The 17,400-nt window shown below is 65.0% G+C and overlaps 3 protein-coding genes across 3 annotated transcripts; all 3 read left to right on the forward strand.

The window, feature by feature from the left end:
• The first annotated feature begins 22 nt into the window (after nt 1-22).
• ANAPC2 (anaphase promoting complex subunit 2) lies at nt 23-10,616 on the forward strand. Its single transcript, XM_079707054.1, has 13 exons — nt 23-148; nt 439-1,061; nt 2,017-2,149; nt 3,145-3,319; nt 3,490-3,609; nt 3,931-4,048; nt 4,737-4,918; nt 5,270-5,411; nt 5,771-5,846; nt 5,929-6,132; nt 9,633-9,762; nt 10,004-10,239; nt 10,328-10,616. Exons 1-13 carry the CDS (start codon nt 38-40, stop codon nt 10,538-10,540), a joined length of 2,463 nt encoding a protein of 820 aa, XP_079563180.1. The 5' UTR covers nt 23-37; the 3' UTR covers nt 10,541-10,616.
• Nucleotides 10,617-12,798: 2,182 nt separating this feature from the next.
• On the forward strand, nt 12,799-14,698 carry TMEM210 (transmembrane protein 210). Its single transcript, XM_079706540.1, has 4 exons — nt 12,799-13,356; nt 13,940-14,075; nt 14,293-14,322; nt 14,491-14,698. Exons 1-4 carry the CDS (start codon nt 13,350-13,352, stop codon nt 14,675-14,677), a joined length of 360 nt encoding a protein of 119 aa, XP_079562666.1. The 5' UTR covers nt 12,799-13,349; the 3' UTR covers nt 14,678-14,698.
• Nucleotides 14,699-15,442: 744 nt separating this feature from the next.
• On the forward strand, nt 15,443-16,825 carry LRRC26 (leucine rich repeat containing 26). Its single transcript, XM_079706446.1, has 2 exons — nt 15,443-16,344; nt 16,441-16,825. Exons 1-2 carry the CDS (start codon nt 15,672-15,674, stop codon nt 16,743-16,745), a joined length of 978 nt encoding a protein of 325 aa, XP_079562572.1. The 5' UTR covers nt 15,443-15,671; the 3' UTR covers nt 16,746-16,825.
• Nucleotides 16,826-17,400: the final 575 nt, after the last annotated feature.

Below are 17,400 nucleotides of genomic sequence, written 5' to 3' on the forward strand. Positions count from 1 at the left end.
GCGCCGCGCCGGCGGCTCTAGGAGCTGGTGGGAGCAGATGGCGGCGGCGGAAGCGGCGGCGCACAATGACCCCGGACCTGCCCAAGAGCTGCTGGTGGCCTGGAATACCGTGAGCACCGGACTGGTGCCGCCGGCCGCTCTGGGACTGGTGAGGCCCGAGAAGAGGGCGGCGGGCCCGTGCGGGATTCCCGGGACCCTGCGCGTCCACTCTCGGGTTCATACGGATCCCTCCGCCCGCTTCTGCCCAGCTTGTTTCCCCCAGAGTCCTTTCTTGTTCCACAGCCTGTCCCTAAGCGTGGGCCCTGCATCCGTGCGACGAAGGGCAGCGGGGTTTCCGTAGCCTCCCCTGTGCTTTATCCCTTTCCTGTTTATGTCTATTTGTCATTGCTTTTTCCACCTCTGCGCTGTGTTCTCTTCTTAAAGTTTTCTGTACTCCAGGCATCCTCCCGGACCAGCGGTGCGGTCCCTCCAAAAGAGGAGGAGCTCCGGGCGGCGGTGGAGGTTCTCAGGGGCCACGGTCTGCACTCGGTCCTGGAGGAGTGGTTCGCAGAGGTGCTGCAGAACGACCTGCAGGCTAACATATCCCTCGAGTTCTGGAATGCCGTCTCCCAACGTGAGAACTGTGCAGACGAGCCCCAGTGCCTTCTGCTGCTCCTCGATGCTTTCGGGCTCCTGGAGAGCCGCCTGGATCCCTACCTGCGTAGCCTAGAGCTCCTGGAGAAATGGACTCGCCTGGGCTTGCTTATGGGCACCGGTGCTCAGGGGCTTCGGGAAAAGGTTCATACCACGTTGCGGGGTGTCTTGTTCTTTTCCACTCCCAGAACTTTTCAGGAGATGATCCAGCGCCTCTATGGGCGCTTCTTGAGAGTTTACATGCAGAGTAAGAGAAAAGGAGAAGGAGGAACCGACCCCGAACTGGAGGGGGAATTGGACAGCAGATACGCCCGCCGCCGGTACTACCGCCTTCTGCAGAGCCCACTCTGTGCGGGATGTGGCAGTGACAAGCAGCAGTGCTGGTGCCGCCAGGCGCTGGAGCAGTTCCACCAGCTCAGCCAAGTCCTGTGAGTACTTGTGCCTGCGTGGCCGTGCCCCTGTTCCTCCTGGCTCCTGCTTGCCCCTCTGGGTCCAGCTGGCCCCTGCAGAGAGCTGCTGAGCTGGCTGGGGGTCTCTGCCACCTGTCCTGGTAGCCAAAGAGAGGGTCCCCAGGATCCGTGTGTTGTGAGTTTATACCTTTCGCCCTGGACACAGGTGCATCTGTCACTCGCCCTAGCTTAGGGTTTCACACTTTGCTTATGTTAAGATTTCACGTGATTCTGAATTTCCTGGGCTGTGCAGAATTTTGCTGTGCTGTTTGTAGGCTCTCAGGAGAGGAATGTTGTTTATCCTATGGTTGCAAAAGGTGTGACTGTTCTTTTTTCTTTCTAGAAGTTAGAGTCAGAAAATTAGACCAACGTGGTGGGAAAACTGATTGCCCTCTGGCTTCTCGAGGAGGGAAAGATCTTGTTGTTAGAGCCAGGTCTTGTCGTGTGGTCCCTCCACTCTCTGTGGCCACTTATGATGATTTTGAGTGAAGTGGCAGCAGTGCAGCTGTTAGAGAGTTTCTTAGCTGGACTGAGGGTGTGGCCTGATCCACAGAAGCTTCGTTCTCTCAGGAGCCTTTGTCCTCATAGATCGGCATCTGCACCAAAGGGCACAGACAGCTGCATCTGTGTTTGTGGGGCCAGGGTAGTGACGTACTTAGCCATTGTCTCAGGGCCATTTCTGGGAGATGAGCCTTGGCCCCAGTAGCCAGACATGCTGATCACGTGGGCAAGGCTAGTGTCCCGGCCTGGGCAGAGAGGCCAGCTGGGGAGGGCGGGCAGTCACTGGCCAGTGCTTGTCCTCACAGCAGCTTTTCCTCGAAGCCTCTGGTGCAGTTGTGCCCCCGACGGGAGAGCTGTGGGTGGCACGTGCTGGGGTGGGGTTGGGCGTGTGTGCGTGTGCTCTGCGTTCTCCACGGGCAGGGCTGTTCTCCAGACACAGGCTTAGTCTGCTGGAGCGGGTCAGTGCCGAGGCTGTGACCACCACCCTGCACCAAGTGACCCGGGAGAGGATGGAGGACCGCTGCCGGGGCGAGTATGAGCGCTCCTTCCTGCGTGAGTTCCACAAGGTGAGGACCCCCCGCGGGCTCTGTCCTTGTGGATTAGAGGTTTCTGGCAAAACTGACACCTCGGTCTTAGAAATGGCCAGAGCGTGGAGAGCCGGGTGCATCAGGATGTTGCTGGTGATGGAAGTCGTCTTGGTGCTGGGTGGAGGCCAGTCATTCCGGGCCCATCCTGGTGATAGCAAGGAAGAGCCTGTGACGTGCTTAGTGAGGTCTGCGCAGGGTCACGGGGCTGGAGGCCATGCCAAGGTCTGGGGTATCCCAGTGGGGGGGCCTCGGGGGCATCCATGCTGTTGGGACATGGTCTGGGATCTGCTCTGGGCTGCACAGAGTTGAGGAAGAGCTGCACCCAACCACGGGGGGCCTCAGCCCGCTCCCACTTCCCAGCTGCTCCCCTCCACTGCTCCTGCTGTCTGTCTCCTGAGGATTCAGGTAAGCTGTGGGGGTGAGGGGTGGTGTTCAAAGCAAATGTCCTTGACACGGGAGGGGGGCGGGGGTGAAGCTGGAGGTCTGGCCGGTAGCTGTGCCGTCCCTAGGCGGCACATCGTCCGGGTGGTCTTTCCGGTGGCTGGGCGGCCGTGGGAAGACATGTACGTGCTCGGGTCCGTGTGGTAGGGTGTCCTGTAGATTTAACGTGCACGGGCTCAGAAGTGTTCCCGCTAGGTCCTGTGGGTTGTGCGTGGGGGGGTCTCGTTGTGCATGGGACCCCCAGGGTGTGTCCATCCGCTCCGACGTAGCGCCCTGTGTCAGAGCCACTGTCGGCTGGGGATGAGCACGGGTGCTGGTGTGTGTGGAAGGGGCCTGGGTGTGTGTTGATGGAGGCCCTAGGAGGCCTCCTTTGGGCCCCTCGTCCTGCTGATTTTAATGTGCTCCTGGTCTTCAGAGTAGGTGGCCTTGGGGGCTCCCAGGGCCCAGCCAGAGGGGCAGGTAGCTGTGTGGCTTCTCCTCGTCTCTGTTCTGGGCTTGGCCCCCAGAGCCCCACACTTGTGTTCTCCCGACAGTGGATTGAGAGGGTGGTCGGCTGGCTGGGCAAGGTGTTCCTGCAGGACGGCCCCAGCAGGCCTGCGTCCCCAGAGGCTGGGAGCACCCTGCGCCGGTGGCGCTGCCATGTGCAGAGGTTCTTCTATCGCATCTACGCTAGCCTGCGCATCGAGGAGCTCTTCAGCATCATTCGAGGTCGGCCCCGCCTGCCAGGGAGCCGTTCTCCTGTGCCTCTGCCCTTCAGCTCATTGAGGGTGGGGCGGCGGGCACATCTGGGACCGCGGTGTCTCAAGCAGAGCCGGGCCCTCTGCGCACAGTGTGTGCTCGCCACATGTGCACGTGCCAGGACCAGCCTCTCCCTGCAGACTTCCCGGACTCCCGGCCGGCCGTGGAAGACCTCAAGTACTGCCTGGAGAGGACCGACCAGAGGCCGCAGCTTCTTGTGTCCCTCAAGGCTGCCCTGGAGACGCGACTCCTCCACCCAGGTGCCGCCCACCCACCATTCACCCTCAGGGCCCGGATCTGGAAGCCCAGGCCTGGGGCCTGTGGAGGGAGTGGGTTAGGAGGCAGTTTTGTGTGGTCCTTCGGGGGCAGGGGCAGTGCCCGGTCCCTTTAGAACAGACACCACTTGGCAAGGGGAGAAAGCAAGGGAGTGCAGGGGTAGGGGAGGGGACAGCTCCCTGCAGATCACGCAGGTCTCCTGGGGGTGAGGTGGGACCTGCAGGTCACCTGACCAGGGTGGCTGCCTCCGCGTCCCTGTGTTCCCTGGGCCCTTCTGTGATGGAGCTCTCCCATCCCGGCCGTAGGCGTGAATACGTGTGACATCATCACCCTGTACATCTCCGCCATCAAGGCGCTGCGTGTGCTGGATCCGTCCATGGTTGTCCTGGAGGTGGCCTGTGAGCCCATTCGCCGCTACCTGAGGTGAGCGCCAGGGGCCGACTCCAGGAAGCTGCTCAGAGCCCCCAGCCCCACTCGTGCAGCTGCACTCCCCGTGGATCTTGCTGGAGACAGAGGGCTGTTGTCCTTGGGGAGCCAGGGATGCTCCATCTCTCCTCCTGGGCTGGGCGGCTCAGGCTGGGCTCCTTCCTTCTGCCAGTGCTGGTTCCCATGCCTGTAGCCCAGGGTCACCAGGCCCGTGTGCAGGCCGGGAGGCCCACACCAGCACAGACAGGAGCCCCTGCTCAGCTTTGCCTCGTGCCAGCCTGGCCCCAGGGCTGACGGGAAGGGTGGGGCCTTGTCTTGCTGGTCTTCCACCACGAGGAGCAGAACGTCTCAGGCTGTCTGCTGGGGAATGTGTTTGAGCAGGTGCCGTGCACCGCCACCCAGAAACCCCTGAGGGCACAGTGGAGGCTCGGGCATGGGGCCGGGCAGCGTCTGGAGCTGCCCTGACTCAGGCCTGCTGCCTCCTGGCCACGCATGGCCTGGCCTTGGGTGTGTCTCGTCATCTCAGTTCCTACTCTTAGAAAATGATTTAGTTTTAGGGGTGGCGGGGCGGGGGAGGGAGTCTCACGGGCTTGCCTTTAGCACGTGACTGACAGCCCTGGCTGCAGGGGTCAGGTGGGGTCCCATGTTCAGGTGGGACAGGCGGTGAGGGGCTCGTGCCTGGCAGGACGCGGGAGGACACGGTGCGGCAGATCGTGGCAGGGCTGACCGGGGACTCGGATGGGACGGGGGACTTGGCTGTTGAGCTGTCCAAGACGGACCCGGCAAGCCTGGAGACTGGCCAGGACAGCGAGGATGACTCCGGCGAGCCAGAGGACTGGGTCCCCGACCCTGTGGACGCGGATCCAGGTCAGCGCCTGCCGGCCCTGCTGCCAGGCTCTGGATTTCGGGGGGTGGTCCAGTCGGGCAGGTGCTCTGGTCTCCAGTTTGTTGCCATGTGGGCTCTGGAGCTCGAGGGGATCCATGGTCAGAGTGTAACCCCGCCTGGTTCCCTAGGGTTCTTCACCTGGCTTGGGTGGCATCCCCGTCCAGACCCGTGGGAGGGTGCCCTGCCTGCCCCACCTGCTTCTGCTGCTTCAGCTGGAGAAGGAGTGGGTTTTCGGCATCCCCACCTCATGGGCTTGGCTGGGCAGGAGCCGCCTGGCACCATCTGTGCCGCCTCCGTGTCTGAGAGGCGCCGGTGGTGCCCGTGCCATGCAGGGAAGTCCAGCTCTAAGCGGCGCTCCTCGGACATCATCAGCCTGCTGGTCAGCATCTATGGCAGCAAGGACCTCTTCATCAACGAGTACCGCTCGCTGCTGGCCGACCGCCTGCTGCACCAGTTCAGTTTCAGCCCCGAGCGGTGAGGCCTGTGAGGTGCTCCGGGTCCCCGGGGAGGCGTGGCCTTCACTTGCAGGGCTGCTCTCTGTTAGCACTGGTGCGCATCGGGAACGTGCTGGGTCCCCGAGGCTGGGCGGGGACTGACCTGTGCTTGGCCTCTGCCCCCCGGGGTGGGGGGGCCCTGGGGGCAGCCAAGGAGCCTGGGGTGGTAGGTCCCAGGGCTTCCGGCCCTCCTGGGGTGGAGTGGGCACAGGGCTCCCGCCTCTTCTCCTGGGCTGGGGGTGTCCCTGCTCCAGGGAGGGGGGATGGGGGGCAGTGTCGCTCTGCAGGTGCCACGTGGGGTGGGGGCACACCGCAGCCCTCAGAGATGCGTCCTTCCAGGGAGATCCGCAACGTGGAGCTGCTGAAGCTGCGCTTTGGCGAGGCCCCGATGCACTTCTGCGAGGTCATGCTCAAGGTAGGTGCCTGGGGCTCCCCGCCCCCGCCTGGCCCCGCCCCTGCCGGTCCCGGGCCTTCAGGAGGCCCCGCCTCCCCCGCAGGACATGGCAGACTCGCGCCGCATCAACGCCAACATCCGCGAGGACGACGAGAAGCGCCCCGCGGAGCAGCAGCCACCGTTCGGGGTCTACGCTGTCATCCTGTCCAGCGAGTTCTGGCCGCCCTTCAAGGACGAGAAGCTGGAGGTCCCCGAGGACATCAGGGAGGCCCTGGACGTCTACTGCCGGAAGTACGAGAAGCTGAAGGTATGGCCGCGCCGCCAGGCACCTGGCACCTCGGACGAGTCCCTCGGTGTCTGCGCCCTGCCCTCAGCACCCTCCCCTCCCCTCCTGGGAGCCTGTCTGTGCAGGTGTGCACACTCTCTGCACGCCCTCCTGTGCTCCCAAGGCGCTGGGAGTGGGCGTGCCCCTGGGCTGCCTCTTCCACCGTCCACCCTCTTGGCCTCAGAACCAGGGGCTGCAGTGATCGCCCCAGGGGGAGTCGGGAGCTCTGTCTCCTCCATGGGCGTCTCCAGGGAGTCTCCAGGTTGCTTTTGAGGTGTTTGACCTCCATGATCCTCCGCCATCCTGCCCCTCCCTGGCTTGTTTCCCTGGAAGCTGCTTTCTGGAGTGCCAGGGCACTTGGGGACCCAGACCATGCTGTCTGCTGTCAGGTCCCTGGGGCCACAGGGCTCGGCAAGGAGAAGGGGGTGTGTGGGCTGGTCAGGAGGCCGGGGGCCAGGAGTGGCCGATTGGCAGAGTTTATCGCTCGTCCCCTCCAGTCCTGGCGTTGGGGGTCCAGGTGAGAGGTGTGGGCAGGTGGAGCCTGGCGTGGGCAAGGGTCCGTGGCACGGAGGACCCTTCTCTCAGGTGATGGTTCAGAGGAGCCGTGTTGGGAGAGAGGAGGGAGTTTGGGGCACCTGTCCCAGGTTTCAGGGGACAGGTGGGGAAGTGGGTTCTGGGGCGTTCAGTCTGATGAGTGGGGTGTGGGGCCTGAGAGGCCACCGGCCGGAGGAGACGTCAGGCACCCCAGCAGAGGACAGGGCCGCAGGTGTCCAGGGTGCAGACCCTGAGCCTTGGAGGGCCTGGGACACCCCTGGAGGTGGGAGCCCTCAGGACAGAGCCCCAGGAGGGTGGCAGGTGGGGCCGGGCCGGGCCCCTTCCTGCCCCTGCGTGGTGGGTGGCGCTTGCTCTGTGGGGCCTCAGCGCTGCCCCGCAACCCCCCCCCCCGTTGAGGACATCCACGTGGCCCGCCCGTGTGCTCGGCACCCTCCCCTGCCGCTCTGGCTGCCCTGCTGGCCTCTGCGCCGCAGCTCGCCTGCCTGGAGAGGCCCTGCCGGCTTCCTCCGGAGTTCCCCCGGGGGCCTGGGGGTGGCTCAGGCATGTCCTCCATCTCAGGCCCATGTACCCAGCGTGATGGCGCTGGAGCCAGCCGGGCAGGCCCCCGGTCTGTGCCAAGAGGTTAAGCCTGTGGCCACGGTGCCTCTGCCTCCCGCCAGCCGGGCTCCTGGCCCGAGGACTGTGCTGGACACGTGGGGGTGGCCATGCCTGTGCCATCTGCTGCTGGGCCTCGCATGTGCCCGCTGCAGGCTGGAGTGGTTGTAAAGGTCATGGCCTTGGAGCCAGAGTGCGTGGTTATGAGCTTGGCCAGCTGCCAGCTGTAGAGAGGTTAGCTGCGCCCCTCTTCAGAGCTGGGCTCAGAGCTGGGCTCAGAGCAGCGCTTAGCCCAGAGTGACCAGTGTCCCCCGGGCCGGCCCTAACAAAGTACCCCAGACACGGGCCACCGATGCACCGGAAATTTATTGTCTCAGTTCTGGCAGCCAGAAGTTCAAAGCCAAGGTGTGGGCAGGGCCGCGCTCCTTCCAAAGGCTCCAGGGGAGGATCCTCTTGCCTCTTTCAGCTGCTGGGGCTCCAGATGTTGTTGGCTTGTAGAGGCGTCACTCTGACCCCTGCATCGTGCCCCACGGTCTCTCCCGGTGTCCCTGTGTCCAGATTCCCCTCTTCTTATGGGGACATCAGTCATACTGAATTAAGGGTCCCCCACGCCAGTGTGACCTCACCTTAACTAGCTGCATCTGTAGTGACCCGACTGGCAAATAGAGTTACATCCTGAGGCACTGGGAGTGAGGACCTTAACGTCATCTGTGGAGGTCACAGTTCAACCTGTGAGAGTCTACTCTCTGGCCCCCAAAATTCACGTTCTTCTCACGTGCAAGATACATTTAGCCACGTCCAACGTCCCCACAGTCTTAACCATTCGGGCACCAACTCAAAGTCCCAGATCTCTAAGTCAGGTCAGGGTGAGAGCTGGGGCACTGATTCTCCTTCAGCTGTAAACCTATGAATAAATATCTCTGCTTCCGAAGTCCAGTGGTGGGACAGACACCTGCCCTCCAAAAGGGAGATACTGGAAGGAAGGGAGGAAGGGAGGGTTCCCAGGCCCTAAGCAAGTCTGAGATCCACTGGAGGAAATTCCACTCCATTTGGCTGGATGCCAGTCTTCTCTGCCCTCGGGGGCAGCCCCACCCTGCCAGGCCAGGCCTCTGCCGCACGGCCCTGCCCTGAGTCATGCTCTCCCTTTGGCCGTCCCTCCCTTTCCACCCAGGCTGGCATCGTTCCCACTGCTATTAACTTCTCAGGGACCTTGGCCTCCATGCAGTTCTCGACGTCCAGTCCATGGGCCTGGGGGCTCTCGCGCCTCTACTGGACCCTCTCTGTCCTGGCTCCTGGGCACTGCTGGTTGGTGCCACCTTGACACAGGTCACCTCTAGGGCCATACCGGCTCTGTCTGCAGAGCACACGGCAAGATGTGCAAACCACCGAGCGCTGCTGGCTCCTTTCTGCTCACCAGGTCCTTCCTCGGTTTTCCCTCTCAATTCACTCCAAGCGGTGAGGAGAAAGCAGGCTGCACCTTCCATACTTGGCTTGGAAATCTCAACCTAACGTCCAGGTTCCTCCCTCGCGAGTTCTGCTTTCCACCCAGCAGAGCACGTCTCTGTCGCCGCGTGACGGGTCGCCTTTCCTCCCATCTCCGGTGATGTGTTCCTTGCTTCAACAGGCCTCCCTGGAATGGGCTTTCCTGTCTGTGTTTCTACCAATAGCCTCTCCAGGGCAACCCAGGAGTTTATGAGCATGCAGCTCAAAACTTCCCCGGCCCTCCCCATCCCCCAACACCACAGCCACGTCCACGTGTTCTAAAAAGGTATTTGCTACAGCAGCACCTTCCCCTCCGGCTGAAGTCTGTATCGCCGTCCCGTGGTGGCTGTAACAAAGTACCGCACACCAGGTGCTAAAACAGGAACTTCTCTTAGCTCTGGAGGCCAGGGTGTGAGATGGAGGTGAGGGCCTTCTGGAGGCCAGGGTGAGTCCTTCCTGCCTCTTCCAGCCTCCAGGGGGGCCTGTGTCTCTCCAGCCTCGCACACCGTCTGCCCTCCCGTGAGGACACTGATTGAGTTAGATTTGGGTTCGCGGTACTCCAGCACGACCTCTTCTTCCCCAATGACATCTGCAAAGGCCTAGTTTCCAAGTCAGGTCACTTTCTGAGGTCCTGGGGCCAGGACGTGGACGTTTCTCTCAGGCACAGGGGCCCTCGCTGTTAGGGGTGCCGGTTGAGGGGGAGGGGACTGGAGTCCAGCCATGTGCTGGTCCCGTCGCTGCCCGCCAGGGTGGGGGCAGGTCAGGGAGCCCTTCCTCACCCGGTCCCAGGTAGCAAAGCCTTGTCCAGCCGGACCCGCTGGGCGGCCTGTGCTGATCCCAGCCCTCCCCAGGCCATGCGGACACTCAGCTGGAAGCACACCTTGGGCCTGGTGACCATGGATGTGGAGCTGGCTGACCGTACCCTGTCCGTGGCGGTGACCCCTGTGCAGGCAGTGGTCCTGCTGTACTTCCAGGACCAAGGTGAGCCCCCAGCCGCCCTGCTCTGGCCACGCCTCCCGGGAGGGCACCGTTCTGTGTCCGGTGGAGGGTGGGTGGAGGGTGGGCGGGACCCAGGCGGCCCAGAGCCACGCGGGCAGCAGGCCCTTCCCCCCCCGCCCCGTCCCCCCCGCTGGGGCCTGGCTGTGCCGTGAGGGTCCTGCCGACGAGCTGAGGGGGCACAGCCCTGCCCAGCATGCCATGTGCTTGGCTGCCCCGCCCACAGCCAGCTGGACCCTGGAGGAGCTGAGCAAGGTGGTGAAGATGCCCGTGGCACTGCTGCGGCGGCGCATGTCGGTGTGGCTGCAGCAGGGCGTGCTGCGGGAGGAGCCGGCCGGCACCTTCTCGGTGGTGGAGGAGGAGCGGCCCCAGGACCGGGACAGCATGGTGCTCGTGGACAGTGACGACGAGAGCGACTCGGGCCTGGCCTCGCAGGCTGACCAGAAGGAGGAGGAGCTGCTGGTGCGCCGGGGCCCGGGCCAGGCGAGGGCGGGTGAGGGCGCAGCCCGGCGTGGCCTGACCGCCGGCCCCCCGGCCGCTGTGCCCCTAGCTCTTCTGGACGTACATCCAGGCCATGCTGACCAACCTGGAGAGCCTGTCGTTGGAGCGCATCTACAGCATGCTGCGCATGTTCGTGGTCACCGGCCCCGCGCTGGCCGAGATCGACCTGCAGGAGCTCCAGGGCTTCCTGCAGAGGAAGGTGCGCGACCAGCAGCTTGTCTACTCCGCTGGCGTCTACCGCCTGCCCAAGAGCTGCGGCTGAGCCGTCGCCAGGACCCGCCCCCGGCCCACACCCCGCCCAGCCCCCAGGATGAGAGTAAAGCAGATGGTTCTTCCTCCTTCCCTGTCCTGCTGGCTCTGTGGGCTTCGTGGGCACGCGGTCAGGTTCTCCCTCCAGACCAGCCTCCCACAGAGCCTGGCAGAGCCCGGCCCCCAGGAGTCGGTGGGGAGCTGCACACCCGTGTTTGGGCTCCAGGCCGCGAGTCCTGGCACGTGGTGTCTCTGGGCCACCGTGGCTGACAGAGGCCCCCGTCACTCTCGTGGCTTGGGCAGGAGCTCACCAGGGGTGGGCTGTCTGGGAGATGGGCCCTCCAGGGCGGCCCTCCTGAGGGACCTCCAGCTCCAGCCTCACCCCTCTGGCCTTTGAAAGAAGCCCTCGGGTCCCCCCCTCTCTCTGCCTGGCACGAGGGTCTGGCGCCCAAGTGCTGGGCTGAGAGCCCCAGGGCTGCTGCTGGGGCCCGGGGCGGGGGGGGTTCCATCAGAATGCGTGAGGTGGGCGGGTGGCCAGGCAGCCCCCGTGAAGCCAAGAACTTCTTGTGTCTCCAGCATGACGTGCTGCCTGGGATACGCCTAGGCTTGGGCAGCTGCAGTGCTGGGGGCTTCCAAGGAAGAGTGCTTTCAGAAAGGCCAGTTCTTGCCGTGCCCCGAGGCATGTGGTCAGGGGCGCCTGGGGGCCTCGATGCTCCTAGCACAGGATGCCGGGCCCAGTGAGTCCAGCCATCCCCAGAGCTGCAGCACAGGGCTGTTGTGTCCGGAGCACAGGGTCCTGTCCAAGGCCGCCACTGGGGGCCCCGCACTGCCCTTGCTCCCAGGTCCCAGGGGGCGGGGAGGCTGTTAGCTCTGCCAGGCCCGAGGCCTTCAAAGCTGTGCTCAGTGCCTCAGCCTCCGTGGCCCAGACCTTCACTTGTCCAGCGGGAACTGCTCGAGCCCGGTGGCGCCGTCCCCACGGGCGGCAAAGGCCCTTTGGAACGAACGTCTCCACTGCCCTGCTCCTCCGTGCGGTGCATTCCCAGGCCTGGAGCCATGCCCACTGCCCCCCAGACACACTGCAGCTCCCCACCAGTCTGTGCCCCAGTGCCCCCACTCCTCTCTTTGGCCTGTTCTGCTCGAGGGCCCTAGTGTCAGTCCTGCTCTGGGGCTTTTCTTTGTTTTGTTTCTTGGTTGTGCCGTGCAGTTTCTGGGATCTCAGTTCCCCACCCAGGGATTGAACCCAGGCCACAGTAGTGAAAGCCCGCAATCCTAACCCCTAGACCGCCAGGGAACTCCCTCTAGGGCTTTTCCTTCTTGCTCCACAGGGTGGTGTTTGCTATGGCGTTTGGAGAGATGAGCTGCATAGCCTTAGCAGTTTGAGGACTCTGACAGGCCAGTGGGTCCCCACCTTGGCCCCCACCTGCTTGGCCCCCACCTGCTTGGCCCCTCCAAGGCGGGCTGCACTGTGGTCACAAGAGGGGCTTGGGACTTCCCTGGTAGCGCAGTGGTTAGGAATCCGCCTGCCAATGCAGGGGACACGGGTTTGAGCCCTGGTCCGGGAAGATCCCACATGCCGCGGAGCATCTGGGCCTGCACGCCGCAACTACTGAGCCTGCGCTCTAGAGCCCGCGAGCCACAACTGCTGAGGCCCTCGCGCCTGGAGCCTGTGCTCCTCAACGGGAGAAGCCGCCACAATGAGAAGGCCCCGCACCGCGACGAAGAGTGGCCCCGGCTCACTGGAACTAGAGAAAGCCTGCGCGCAGCGGCGAAGACCCAACGCAGCCAAAAATAAGTAATAAAGACACTTAAAGAAAAAAAAGAAGAGGGACTTCCTGCCTGGCACTGGGCTGGGCATGCCTTCGTCATCCTAACCAGGATGCAGACCTGCTGGACCGGCCTGGCAGGGTGGCAGTGCCAGCCGCTGGGCCTGGACGCACCTGCCCTGAGTCCCTTTGGACTCAGTTTGTGGATGAGTGTGGTAAAACCCAGCGTCTCAGGTCATAGGATCACTCAACAGGTGAAGGGGTGTGCCAGGAGCTGCCACTAGGAGGGGGCTCCTGTGTGAGGGTCAGGGAGGTCCACAGTGACCAGGAGTTGGTTGCGGCCCAGCGGGGCGCCCCCCACCCCCCAGTGCCCTGTGGGGTTAGCCGTGGTGGGGGGCAGGTATTTGCTCCTGCTGCCTGGGTTTGCTCGGCAGGTCCTTAGGGGAGGAGGCTGAGGGTAACCCCAGCCGTGCCAGCCTCCTGTGGACAGCGCTTGCCTGGTCTGCGAGAGGCTGCACGGGACAGACCATGGCGGTGGTCGTGAGCTCCAACTGTAATGACACACTTAAGCCAGAGCCCCAGACGCTGTCTGCAGCCGTTTCGAAGCCACCTGCACCTTGAGGGTGTTCTGCGAGACACTGCTGGGGCCCGTATGGGGCGGTGGGTGCGTGTCCACCCCCGGGCCTCCCTTGGTCCCTGCTTGTTCCAGTCTTGGGGGGAGGGTGGTGACATCAGTCAGCTGGAGTCCAGGCCCCACCTGAGCTGCCGCAGCCCTTATCCTGACAGAGAAACAGGCCCAGGGTTGCCCACTGTGGACCTCTCTGGGTTTCCAGGCCGTTGCCTCTGCGACCCCAGGGTCCCAAGTGCAGCCGCTGCCCCTTTGCCGTGAAGCACTCTCCGTCCAAGACCACAGCAGCCCCACCACTGCCCCTGCCTCAGATCTGGCCAGGGCACTCTGGAGTGGCTCCCAGGCCCCGGCCACCCTACCTGCCCTACCCTGGGGCTGCCTGCCCACGGCTGCTCGAAGCCCAGCGCCCGCCCGATGCCCCTTTGGAAACCATGCCAGGTAACTAACGCAGTATGTGAGGAAACAGTGCACTCTCACCTCCACACGATTTTTTTGGAAATCAAACTATTGTTTAAAAAAAAAAAAAAGACAACTGTTAAGCTAAATTCTGAAAAAAAGAGAGGGATATGAAGCAGAGACCCCATATTCTCCAGGAAAAGTAAAAGGTGAGGAGGAAGAGAGCTTGGGTCAGAAAAGTTTCCTACACCGCCAACTTGCTAGGCGGTGCCCAAGGCGAGGCCCTGCCCCCACCCTCCCTGACTCACAGCTCCATTGTGAGGTCAGCGCCTTCCAATGAGTTCTGTCCAGAGGCAGCGCCTTCCGATGAGTTCTGTCCAGAGGCCATGGCCCCCTGGCCCCAGCCTGACTCCTGCCTGGTTGGCAGCCCCCTCGGCCTGATATGTTTGTCCCTTTTGCTCATCTCTGCTGCAGGTGCCTCCTCCTGTTCCCCAGCCAGGGGCCCTCCCTGGCCCAGGCAGGCCAGGCGCACCCGTGTCCTTCTGGTGGCTGCCGGGGGTGGGAGGGCGGGCTTGGGGGTCACGCACTGGGAGGTGACGACAGCCCCTTGGCCCTGTCTCTGCAGCTGGAACCTACTGCGAGTGTAGCTTTGGCCTCAGCCGCGAGGCCCTCATTGCCCTGCTGGTGGTGCTGGCGGGCATCAGCGCCAGCTGCTTCTGCGCTCTCATCATCGTGGTGGTCGGCGTCATTCGAGCCAAGGGGTGCGTGAGCCCCAGGGCCAGGGCGGACGTGTGAGGGCTGCGGGACCAGGCCGTCCCCCTGGGCCCTTGGTCTCGATGGGCGAGGTCACCAGGGACTTGGGAATGGAGTCTCCCAGAATGGGATGGGGAGAGGTGTGGGGAGCACCGCTGGGCTCCTGGAGGCCAACCCCACTGTTCCCAGACTCACGGCTTACCTTTGTTTCCCCCCACCCCTCAGTGAAACATGCCCCGGACACATGGACAGCAGGTGAGTGACCCCGGGGGAGGACCCCCAGGGCGAGCTGTGCCCCTGCTCCCTGAACCCCCCCCGGGAGGTGTGGTTCACAGACACGGCAGGAGCCCCGGGTGGTTGAGGCCTCATGAGCCCATGCCGATGGCCGCCTGCAGCTAGCCTGACCTGGACCACGCTGTGCAGGTTGGTGGGGCACTTCGGGGCTCAGGAAGATCACATGGACCTGCACGTGGGGCATGTGGAGCCCCACTTCATGGCCCCTGAAATGGAGGTCTCCATGATGCCGCCCCTGGGAGATCATGGCCTCATGCCCATCACCATGGACTCGACCCTAGAGGAGCTGCCCTCACAACCCCCACCGCCTGAGTAGGGCTTTGGGCAGCTGGGAGAAGGGGAATTAAACAGTGGTTGGTGGGTCTGTGTTGTCCTCCCTGCTGGCCCCCCTCGAGCCCTTCTGCAGATGCATATTGGGGTGGGGGAGGGGTCTGTACCTACCTGCGTGGCCTCCTGTCTCTTCAGTGGGGTGCCCAGTGCCCATGCTGGGCTCCCGCTGTCTACCCTGCAGGGCAGGGAGCACACCCCTGGGCTTTCCACTTCCTGCCGTCGTGGCCTCAGCCCAGCCCCTCCCTGCATCTTCCTGCCGCTTTGTCCCATGAAGCAGACAGCACCCACCCCGCCCCCCGTGAGCCCCTGCCCATCCCACCCCCACCCCCACCCCCACCCCAGGAAAATGCTGGGACAGGACCTGCAACTCTGCTGAGTCCGGAGGGAGCAGCATGTGGCAGGAGGACTGGGGCTGGTGCCCCTGCTCCACCCACTCTGTCTCCTCCAAGTTCCGGCAGAGTCCTTGGTGGGCAGGGTGGGGCGGATGTGATGGCCTCCCCTTCCTCAGGCGCGCAGCCCTCCCTCTACCTCACTGCCTGTCCCCTGGGTTCAGGCCCCCATCATGTGCTGGTGCCCCATGGGGATGGGACCATCCCTGGCGGGGGCTACTGTATATGTGCACTAGGGTCACTGCCGAGAGGAGGCGGCGGAGACTGGGGTGAGGAGCGGGGCTCACTGGGTCCTGTTCCGTGTGTCGCAGCCATGAGTTCAGTGGGGGTGAGGCTGCGGGGGCGACGGTGCGGTCCAGTTGCCCAGGCCTCACCCGGGTACGGGTCGGTGGACCACGCAGGTGAGGAGGGGTGGCGTCTTGTCAGTGCTGCTGCTGGCGCGGAGCCAAGAGGAGCTCAGAGCTTCAGGACAGGTGGCTGGCAGTGCCGGGCGCTGGCTATGTGCCCAGCCTCCGCCCTAGGCGCGGGACCAGCCGTGGGACAGACGGGCTCCCGGGACGCCTGGGCAGCTGGCCTCCTACGGTTGCCCCCATGCGGAGCCCCTCCTTTCTCTCGCGGCGGCCGCCGCCGCTGTTCCTACTGCTGCTGTCGCCGTGGCCAGTCTGGATCCAGGCGCCCCCCGCAGCCGCCCCCTCGGCAACCCCGGGCGCCTCGGACTGCCCTGAGGCGTGCGCGTGCGCGCCAGAGGGCCAGGCCAACTGCTCCGGGCGCGCGCTGCCCGCCGTGCCAGGGGGCCTGAGCCAGCGCGTGCGCGCGCTGCTGCTGGACCACAACCGCGTGCGTGCGCTGCCGCCCGGCGCCTTCGTGGGCGCTGGCGCGCTGCTACACCTGGACCTGCGCGAGAACGGACTGCGCTGGGTGCACGCGCGAGCCTTCTGGGGCTTGGGCGCGCTGAAGCAGCTCGACCTCAGCGCCAACCAGCTGGAGGCGCTGGTGCCCGGCACCTTCGCTCCACTGCGCGCACTTTGCGTCCTCTCGCTGGCCGGGAACCGGCTGGCGCGTCTAGAGCCCGCGGCGCTGGGCGCGCTCCCGCAGCTGAGCACGCTCAGCCTGCAGGACAACGAGCTGCCTGCCCTCGCGCCCGCGCTTCTGGCGGGCCTGCCCGCTCTCAGCACGCTGCGACTGCGCGGCAACCCCTGGGCCTGCGGCTGCGCGCTGCGCCCACTCTGCACCTGGCTGCGCAGGCACCCGCTGCCCGTGACAGGTGAGCCCTCGGGGCCGCGGGCGCGGGCGCGGGCGGGGCGGGGCGGGGCGCGCCACTGCCGCCGCCGTCACCTGACGCCGCTCCCGTGTCCCGCAGAGGCCGAGACGCTGATCTGCGTGTCGCCGGGACGCCTGACGCTCAGCCCCTTGACCGCCTTCCCCGACGCCGCCTTCAACCACTGCGCGCGGCCCCTTGCCGCGCGGGAACTGGCCGTGGTCTACGCGCTCGGGCCCGTCTCCTTCCTCGCTAGCCTGGCCGCCTGCCTGGCGCTGGGCTCCGTGCTTACCGCCTGCCGCGCGCGCCGCCGCCGCCGCGCCGCCGCCCGCCGCCCACCGAGGAGTCTGCCGGATCCCGGTGCCGGCATGGCCTCGCCTGCGGCAGTCGCCGCCGCCCAAGCCTGAGCGGGCCGCGGCCGCCCTCCAACCTTCCCCCATCCCCTGCCCTCCTTCGCACTCCCTGCGGGCGTCAACAAGCGACACAGATAGAAGTTTTCTTGACATTCCTTTCGGCATCACCACTGCACACACCGGGTTGGGGGGGGGGGGCTGGAGGGCGGTGCGCGCCGGGCCCCTGGGGCGGAGGGGCAGCGCGCGGCGGCGCTCGGACCGCAACGGGGGAAGGCACACGCCTGGACGCGGGAAGGGCTGGGCCTGTACAAGGTGGCGCGCGGGGCTGAAGACAGTCCCGAGCCGGCGTCCGGGGAAGCGCATCCTGGGCTGCGGGCCAGAGGAGGCGAAGAGAAGGCTCAGCCCTCACGGAGTCCGGAGAAGGGGGAGGCAGTGGGGAGCCCGAGCGCGCTCCTGGGAGGCGGCTGCCAGCTGCGGGGTCAGGGTCTGCAGTCCGGGAAGGGCAGGGCCAGCTCAGAGGATGGGGTCAAGAGGAAAAGGGGTGTGGGCAAGAAGGGAGAGGTGGCGACAAGGCTGTGAGGTGCCGGCGCTGCGGGAGCGGGGGACCCAGCCAGCCGGGGCCAAGGGCCCCCCATGGTGGCTCTGGTGGTGGCTGGAGAAGGATGGGGCTTCAGTCTCTGCTCCAAGCCCCTCTGCCCGGGGCCAAGTC

This window comes from Hyperoodon ampullatus, assembly GCF_949752795.1.
Source record: "Hyperoodon ampullatus genome assembly, chromosome: 6".
Taxonomy (NCBI): domain Eukaryota; kingdom Metazoa; phylum Chordata; class Mammalia; order Artiodactyla; family Ziphiidae; genus Hyperoodon; species Hyperoodon ampullatus.

What these genes read in the sequence shown, in the direction of transcription:
- LRRC26 (XM_079706446.1), top strand. Translation starts at nt 15,672, where the DNA reads ATGCGGAGCCCCTCCTTTCTCTCGCGGCGGCCGCCGCCGCTGTTCCTA. An exon ending in GCACCCGCTGCCCGTGACAG is followed by an intron (nt 16,345 to 16,440) that starts GTGAGCCCTCGG and finishes CGTGTCCCGCAG; the next exon opens with AGGCCGAGACGCTGATCTGC.
- ANAPC2 (XM_079707054.1), top strand. Translation starts at nt 38, where the DNA reads ATGGCGGCGGCGGAAGCGGCGGCGCACAATGACCCCGGACCTGCCCAA. An exon ending in CACCAGCTCAGCCAAGTCCT is followed by an intron (nt 1,062 to 2,016) that starts GTGAGTACTTGT and finishes GCTGTTCTCCAG; the next exon opens with ACACAGGCTTAGTCTGCTGG. An exon ending in TTCAGTTTCAGCCCCGAGCG is followed by an intron (nt 5,412 to 5,770) that starts GTGAGGCCTGTG and finishes GCGTCCTTCCAG; the next exon opens with GGAGATCCGCAACGTGGAGC.
- TMEM210 (XM_079706540.1), top strand. An exon ending in GGCGTCATTCGAGCCAAGGG is followed by an intron (nt 14,076 to 14,292) that starts GTGCGTGAGCCC and finishes CCCACCCCTCAG; the next exon opens with TGAAACATGCCCCGGACACA. An exon ending in CCCGGACACATGGACAGCAG is followed by an intron (nt 14,323 to 14,490) that starts GTGAGTGACCCC and finishes CACGCTGTGCAG; the next exon opens with GTTGGTGGGGCACTTCGGGG.